Here is an 8,455-nt window from a genome sequence, read left to right on the forward strand (position 1 = left end):
ACTCTTGTTTTCTGACTCCCCACGCCATTCTCAGCAACCTTGACATGTCTTTAAATACAAATCAAGCTTAGGTCGGGCTGGGGACTCGGCTCTTCACCTTTTGCTTTTGGACAGCTGGACCCCAGACAACCTTTATCGCACATGCGCAGCTAGTTCCAGAGGATCTAGCGACCTGATGCCTCAGTTCTCCAGTCCTCTTTGTTGAAGCGGCACTTCCGGTGGTCCATTTCCCTCCATTTCCACCCTCCGCCAAAGTAGGGGCGCCCTGGAGGGAGATGGCGGCGCTGGAGCAGGTCCCACTGCCAAGGAGTTGCCAGGGCTCCTCAATGCTACCCCTGCCCCAGGCCAACAGGACCCTTCTGGTCCGGCACTTGCCCGCTGAGCTGACAGTGGAGGAGAAGGAGCACCTCCTGAAGCACTTTGGAGCCCAGGCCATTCGGGTCCTGTCAGACAAGGGCCGCTTGAAACACACTGCTTTCGCAACTTTCCCAAGTGAAAAAGCAGCGATAAAGGCACTGTCAAGACTTCATCAACTAAAGGTTTTAAATCACACTTTAGTTGTTGAATTTGCAAAAGAACAAGACCAAGCTTCCTCCCTCTGCCAGACTTGGTATTCAGAGAGAGAGAAACGGTCTGATGAACCTGTGAAGGAAGATAAAGAAAAACGAGAGCCAAGTTGTTGGACCATAGAAAACGGAATCGCACCAAGTCATGGGCTAACTTTTCCTTTAAATCCCTGCCTCAAATACCTGTATCCACCACCTTCCAGCACAATACTAGCCAACATAGCAAGTGCCTTGGCAAGTGTGCCTAAGTTCTATGTGCAAGTGCTTCATCTTATGAATAAAATGAACTTACCCCCACCCTTTGGACCAATGGCTGCCCTACCACCCATGTATGAAGAGGACTTGCCAGCGTATGTGCCTCTTCCTCCTGAAACTCCTTTGCCACCTGAAGAGCCTTCTTTTCCAGAAGAAGGTAAAGGATCTAGTGGAGAAGAATCTGAATATGAAAGCAGTGATGATGAAGCCCGAGAGAGGATGACAAAATTGATGGAGTTAGCTAATTTTCAACCCCAGAGACCAGCAACTGCAAAGCAACACCCTCCAAGGAAAAGGCAAAAGATAAAGGACATGCTAAATATGCCTGCATCTACTTCCCATGGTAATTCACACCCTGTGCTATTGCCTTCAGATGTGTTTGATCAGCCTCAACCTGTAGCACATAGAAAAATAGGATTCAACATATCTTCTGGGATGCCTGCTGTATTTGGAAAAGATTTAGAGGGAGAACAAAAGAGTGACCTACCTGCTAATGAAGGATTTGGAAAGATGTTTCCAGCTCCCATTTTGAATGACAAAGAGCAGATTCAAGAAGACTCAGATGAGATACCAGCAAAAATTATCTCTAGAAAAGAGTTGGAAAAAGGCAGGATTTCTAAAGAAGAAATGGAAACACTTTCAGTTTTCAAAAATTATGAACCAGGAGATCCAAACTGTAGGATTTATGTAAAGAACTTAGCAAAGCAAGTTGAAGAGAATGATCTTAAGTTTATTTTTGGAAGATATGTTGACTTTTCATCACAAACAGAACGAATCATGTTTGACATCCGGCTGATGAAAGAAGGGCGAATGAAAGGCCAAGCTTTCATTGGATTTCCAGATGAAAAGGCTGCAACTAAAGCTTTAAAAGAAACTAATGGATATGTACTTTTTGGAAAACCCATGGTGGTACAATTTGCTCGATCTGCTAGACCAAAACAAGATCCTAACGATGGAAAAAGGAAAAGATAGATAATTGCTAAAGGTTTCTCTTGAATCCCCTATCTTTCAAAACCATCCTTCAACTTTGAGAAGAAGAAATTAGACCATCTGGACACTTGAATTGTTCATAATAGTTTTTATAATATATTTTTAAATTAAATGAAATACATTTAAATCTTATTGAAAGATGTGCGGTAAATATTTTGGACAACTTGATACACCCTCCAATAAATTATTATTTTCTATCTTTAAAAAAAAACAAGATTACACTGGCCATAGGTAGGGAACCATTACTAGATTCTTCAGCACCTAGACCAGAGAGATAAGTCCCAGGGATAGCTATCCAAATCAGTAAATACAAGACAATCCAAGTAATAAGAGTGATGAAAGAAAGGCTTGGTAGAGAAGAGCACTGGAGCTCTTCTACTTCTGCCTATAAGGTACCATCTCACCCTTTGAATCAGGCCAGTTCTCTAGACACCATTGCCCTGGGAAAGTTAATCCACTCATTTTTTGGAAATTCCATGCTGAAGTAGAGCTCTCTTTACTGTCAACTGTGCAAGGTCAACCTTACCTAGACCACTATATCTGGTGAATTCTAAGATCCAGGGTTTCAGAATATCTGTTATTCATGCTTTGGACATTTATCCCTCAGTGTTAAACTCTTAAGCACAGTTCAACTCTTCAGTGTGTGGATTCAAGACACAACACTGAAAAGAGTGTTCCTATGTTTAATTGATAGAAGAAAATTATAAATTATGAACCCAGGTCAAGAACTCCCAATGTGGAAGCATATGTCCCACTTACTCTCCAGTGCTCCATATGACAGAGTTTTAGGGGGCATAAGCCTCAGTCAACTCCATGAGAGCAAGGTTAGCAGGAGATTGATATCCCACCCACATGAATATCTATAGGGCCAATTTCTTTCTGCTCAATATCAGACTCTTGCTCAACCATTGGAATCATAGATTTAAGAGTTAGAAGAGGGCGGCTAGGTGGGGCAGTAGATAGAGCACCGGCCCTGGAGTCAGGAGTACCTGAGTTCAAATGCGACCTCAGACACTTAACACTTACTAGCTGTGTGACCTTGGGCAAGTCACTTAACCCCAATTGCCTCACAAAAACAACAACAACAACAAAAAGAATTAGAAGGAATTTTAAGGATAAACTTTTTAAAGCTCATACAGATGAGGAAACAAAGTCAGGAAGGTGAGTGACTCAAAGCTACACATGGGAAAGAGAAATAATGCAGTTTAGCAGAGTCAGGACTCTATCTCTTGGCATTTTCTTGGAACTCGATAAAGACAATAACGTCTCAAGTTAAGTCTTCTCTCACAAAGTAGGTGCTAAGTGGTGAAGAAGATATAGCTAAACTCACAGAGGCCTCTGGAATTTTTCACCCTATATTCTGGAAAATTCCACGAAAGCAGAGGTGGTCTGAGCTTTGGCCAGAATTTGCAGCCAGGCATTGTAAGTGCTACTTAGTAGGTACCAAATAAAGTAATCTTGATTACACTGTGCCTGTAAGCTATTAAAGAATCCTAAATTCTTTGCTACAGTTTCCCTTGTATCCTTCCTAAACCCAAACAGATTGTTACAGTACAGGTGCTGGTTATTTCAGCGGTATTTTTAGTATGTCAAATCCTAATTAAGCCTAAGGGAAGGGCCCAGAAGAATCCAGGTGCTGCTACTGCTCCCCCTTGTGGCCGCCTCTATTACTGCAGCTACTGCTGCTGCTCCTTGCTCATGCTCCCTTAACTGGGCAGCAGGCCACGCCCACGCTCACGCCACGCCCACATTGTGATGACGAGACAGCGAAGTGACGTCATCACAGGCTGTCAGCCAACGCCCTGGAGACCAAGTTTACTTCACAGCCACAGCCTGTGGAGATCAGACTCCTTCCTCAGCTACAGCCTGTGGAGACCAGACTTCTACCTCAACAGGCCTCCCCAGGGCCCAGCTGCTGCCATCCGCCACTGCCATGGCTCAGTACAAGGGGGCTGCCAGTGAGGCTGGCCGTGCCATGCATCTCATGAAGAAGCGGGAAAAGCAGAGGGAGAAGATGGAGCAGATGAAGCAGAGGATCACTGAGGAGAACATTATGAAGTCAAACATTGACAAGAAATTCTCAGCTCATTATGATGCAGTAGAGGCCGAGCTCAAGTCCAGCACTGTGGGTCTTGTGACCCTGAATGACATGAAGGCCAAGCAGGAAGCGCTGGTGAAGGAGCGTGAAAAGCAGCTGGCTAAGAAGGAACAATCCAAAGAACTGCAGCTGAAGCTAGAGAAACTTCGAGAAAAGCAACGCAGGAAGGAAGAGAAGCGAAAGATCTCCAGCCTCTCCTTCACCTTGGATGAGGAAGAAGATGAGGAAGATCAAGAAGGGGAAGGCAATGTAGACCTCAACAGGAACAGACACGGTTCCTCCCTTCAGAGAGGCGATAGTCTAAATGGAGAAGAGGTCCCTTCAAAGAAGAGAAAATTAGGCAAGAACCCGGATGTGGACACAAGCTTTCTTCCTGACCGTGAACGAGAGGAAGAGGAAAATAGGCTCAGAGAGGAACTTCGGCAGGAATGGGAGGCCAAGCAGGAGAAGATCAAGAGTGAGGAAATTGAAATCACCTTCAGCTACTGGGATGGCTCTGGGCACAGAAGGACAGTACAGATGAAGAAGGGGAACACAATGCAACAGTTCCTGCAGAAGGCCCTGGAGATCCTGAGGAAAGACTTCAGTGAGCTGAGGTCAGCAGGAGTGGAGCAGCTGATGTACATCAAGGAGGATCTGATTATACCTCATCACCACAGCTTCTATGACTTCATCGTCACCAAAGCCAGAGGGAAGAGTGGCCCACTCTTTAACTTTGACGTGCATGATGATGTTCGCCTGCTCAATGATGCCACAGTCGAGAAGGATGAGTCACACGCAGGAAAGGTGGTGCTAAGAAGTTGGTATGAGAAGAACAAGCATATTTTCCCAGCCAGCCGCTGGGAGCCCTATGACCCAGAGAAAAAGTGGGACAAGTACACGATCAGATGAGCCACTGTAAAGACAACATCTCATTTTGTCACCTGACCTCTCCTCCATCCCCACCTACTCACCCATCCACTCTCTCTTTGGTTAGGCCTGACACAAGAGTAGCACCAGCCTCTAGACACCCTTCCTTCCTCCTTGCTTCTCCTAACCCTGCTTCCCTTTTCCCATCACGGGCCTTCATCCTTCCATTTCTAGGTGTATCTGGGGCCCCTAGGTCCACACATCCAACTGGGAAGCAGACCCTGGGACTGGCACAGACTGGGTGGGGCTGTGGAAGAATTGGTCCCTGGATTTGTACTCACTACTTTATTATTTACATGTTTCTTTGTTGTTGTTGATTCATGTTGCTTTTATTGGTGTTATTATCCCCAATCTGCATGTATAGACAGAGATTCTATGTAATATCATCTAGTTTTATCAATGAACATTAAAAAAACATTTACTGGCTTAAAGATGTTAGACTATTGGTTTTAATTAATTGTTTTTCTTTGTTATGTAGTATTCTTGTGGCTCCATGCTGCTTTTCTTAACATCTAAAGAGTCAGTGGTTTCTGGATTAATTAACAATTCAATGAGTTTTTATTAATTTAATGCAACATTTGAATTAGCCTCCAGGCAGTATTCATTTTTTCTTACATGTTTCTTAATTTACAATAAAATAAACTTTTGTGTGGGAACTAGATCCCCTTAAAAAAAAAAAAAGATTGCCAGAATCCTTTCCTTCCAGAAAGTTATGACATCAATACTTGTTCCAAAGTACAAGGACTTCCTGAATGTGCACCTGCTCTTGGTTTATGCTCTCACATACCGCCCCCCCCCCAAAACCAAGCAAGAAGGATCAACACAAACTACTTTGATTTAGTGTCCTGTAGTCAAGAATAGAGTAAGCACCACCACGCCCAGGCATGATAGAGAGCAAAGCTTGAATGCTTATCCCCTGAACAAGGATTGTTCTTGGTTGTAGAGAACACATGCCTAAAACCTATCCTACTGTGTGAGAAAATAATAATAATGTATTTCTAGGGGAGACCCAGGGATAAGTTTCAATCCTTTCTCTCCCTCACCCCAGAAAGTTCAGCTCCAGGAAATCTTGTTTGGTACAAGCCCAAGGGAACAAAAGGAATATAGATGGATTCTTTTGTCTAGTTCAGTGAGTCTATGGGATTAAAACACACCTAGGTACCAGATTTTGCCTTTGCCCTCAAAGAATAAGAGGGAAGCCAGAGAGGAGAGGAAGTAGAGAAGGAAGTACAAGATATACGCAAGTAAAAGAGAAAGATGGAAGAGATAAGTGAGAGGACAACAGGAGAAACTTAAGCTCAATAAAAAGGTGCAAAGGAAGGAACAGGTGCTAAACACCATGAACCCTGAGGAAATACACACAATCCAATGTATTTTAGCTCCCCTAAAGGAAATCTCTAGAAATCTGGTTTAAGTGGCTGAGACTCACCATCAGCTTTCACTAATTTGCTACTACTGCCATAGGCAAGGGCATATTTTGCAGGAGTATAGCACAACACTTTAGACAAATGAGATTTAGGGACTTTAGAAGCTCCCAGAGGGAACAAAACCAAAACAGTTCTAGGATAGGTCAGGTACACTGTCAGTAAGCAGCCCACTTAGCTGAGAGCACATATTATTAATAGGTTCCTACAATAGCTGGTTTCCCAGTTAATATTTGAAGTGTTGGACATAGACATGTGGGGAATTTGTAGACATTTGCCTGTGGGAACATGGTAGCAGTAATAGTTCAACCATTAGGATCAGGTGAGGTATAACTGCTGACACTCCATTTCATTCATGATGGGTACAGAAGGCTACATAACAATTAATGGAATTCTAGTCCAAGGTTAATCCTGAAGACTCAATGCTCTGGAACCATGATACAATATTTCATCTCTATCTAGATTACAAGAGACTGAAAAACAATCCTGCAGGGCAGCTAGCTGGCACAGTGGTTAGAGCACCAGCCCTGGATTCAGGAGGACCTGAGTTCAAATCCAGCCTCAGACACTTAACACTTACTAGCTGTGTGACCCTGGGCAAGTCACTTAACCCCAATTGCCTCACCAAAAAAAAAGAAAGAAAGAAAGAAGGAAAGAAGGAAAGAAAGAAAACAAAAAAAGGAAAAAAAAAAAAGAAAAACAATCTGCTATCTGGGAAGAGGGAAAATTCAGTAGATAGTTAAGTGCTTCCTGTGTGCACTATGTTAAACTGTGAGGATAGAAAGAAAGGTAGTCCCTGCCCTCAGAGAGCTCATAGTCTCATGGAGAAAGAAAATAGATTAGTAGTAGCTGAAAGGGGGTGAGAGTAGGAAGCAGAGGGAATGAGAGATTGTTCTGTGGCTGGATGCAAAATGATGAGATGGCTGCCCTAGTCAACCTCCTTAAATGCAGAATCAGGGAGGAGCTTTCCAATGTCTACCTTCCCACCGTCTCCAGACAGATTGGCCCCCAGGCATTAGGGGTACTGAGGAGGTACCTCATTTCAGAACTGATGTGATCTTGCAGGAAGATTGAGACAATGATCAAGTCTAGGAGAGTATCCAGGTAGGAAATGACAATTGCACTTGTTCAGGGTATAGCTAAGAGCTTGTATGAGTTTTATATCCATCCTCTAACCAATTGAGCAAAACTAATGAAAAAAAGCCCTTGAATAATCACAGCACCATACAAAGTGCTGGACACACCCTCTGGACTACCCCCAGCATGAAGGAAATTATGCCTTAGAACAGAAGCTTTCAAACAGGCTCATGGGGGTAAATCTGGCCCAACTGTTTTTGCATGACCAGAGAGCTCAGGCTGATTTTTCATAAAAGCCATGGCTTGTCAACCCCTGTTCTAGAAGCATAAACCATTTCTCTCTCTGCCTAAGAGGAATGGCTTTGTTTTCCCAAGGTCTCTGCATCAGAGAAGCCACTTAGGGAACAGGGGCTCAATCCCATTTTACCACTGAATACCCAGAGCAACTCCACCTGAGAGTTCAGAAAGCTACTGACTGAACTGAGGTCACCAGACCATGGAATGGAGCTACAAAGATTCTTTGAAGCCACCTAAGTTCAGCCCCCTAGTTTCATAGATGAGGAAACTGAGGCCCATCAAGGGGAGTTTCCCAAGGGTCACACAGGTAGTATCAGTCAGAATTTCCACCCAGGTCCTCTGACTTCAGAGAGGACTGAGCCCACCAAGGAAGGCTGAGACCTCATATTCAACCCTAGCACCACCAACAAAAAAAAGGTATAGAAACTGCTTCTATGCGGCATCTGCGACTCTGTGACCCCACTTGGTGTTTTCTTGGCAGAGATACTGGAGTGGTTTGCCATATCCTTCTGCAACTCATTTTATAAATGAGGAAAGTGAGGCAGATAGGATAAAATAACTTGCCCAGGGTGACGCAGTTAAAATGTTGCCCCAGATACTTCTTAACTGAGGAAGGTGAGTCCTCCTGTTTCCAGGTCCAGGCCACTATGTACTATGGTGCTCCCTAGGTATTAAGATGAGTAGTTGTCATTAAAATGCTAATTGCCACTAATTGCTCCCCCCCCCCCAAAAAAAAAAAACCTATGGCACCTTAGAAGACAGGCCCTGGCACAATCAGAATGAATCCAGTTATGGCAAATGAAGATGAGCCAGCAGAATTAATCAAGCAAATCAATGAA

The 8,455-nt window shown here is 43.8% G+C and overlaps 2 protein-coding genes across 3 annotated transcripts; both read left to right on the forward strand.

Annotated features, from left to right (window-relative positions):
* The first annotated feature begins 275 nt into the window (after positions 1 to 275).
* On the forward strand, positions 276 to 1,793 carry LOC122730099 (RNA-binding region-containing protein 3-like). Its single transcript, XM_043969321.1, has one exon. The coding sequence runs from the start codon at positions 276 to 278 to the stop codon at positions 1,791 to 1,793; it is 1,518 nt and encodes a 505-aa protein (XP_043825256.1).
* Positions 1,794 to 3,744: 1,951 nt separating this feature from the next.
* LOC122729946 (protein FAM50A-like) lies at positions 3,745 to 4,800 on the forward strand. 2 transcript variants are annotated; one of them, XM_043969098.1, is made up of 2 exons: positions 3,745 to 4,158; positions 4,237 to 4,800. In XM_043969098.1, exons 1-2 carry the CDS (start codon positions 3,745 to 3,747, stop codon positions 4,798 to 4,800), a joined length of 978 nt encoding a protein of 325 aa, XP_043825033.1. The 2 variants fall into 2 exon arrangements, with proteins under 2 accessions (XP_043825033.1, XP_043825032.1); XM_043969097.1 differs by having other exon boundaries at positions 3,745 to 4,800.
* The last annotated feature ends 3,655 nt before the right edge of the window (positions 4,801 to 8,455 follow it).

Source organism: Dromiciops gliroides, chromosome 5 (genome assembly GCF_019393635.1).
Source record: "Dromiciops gliroides isolate mDroGli1 chromosome 5, mDroGli1.pri, whole genome shotgun sequence".
In the NCBI taxonomy this organism is placed as follows: Eukaryota; Metazoa; Chordata; class Mammalia; order Microbiotheria; family Microbiotheriidae; genus Dromiciops; species Dromiciops gliroides.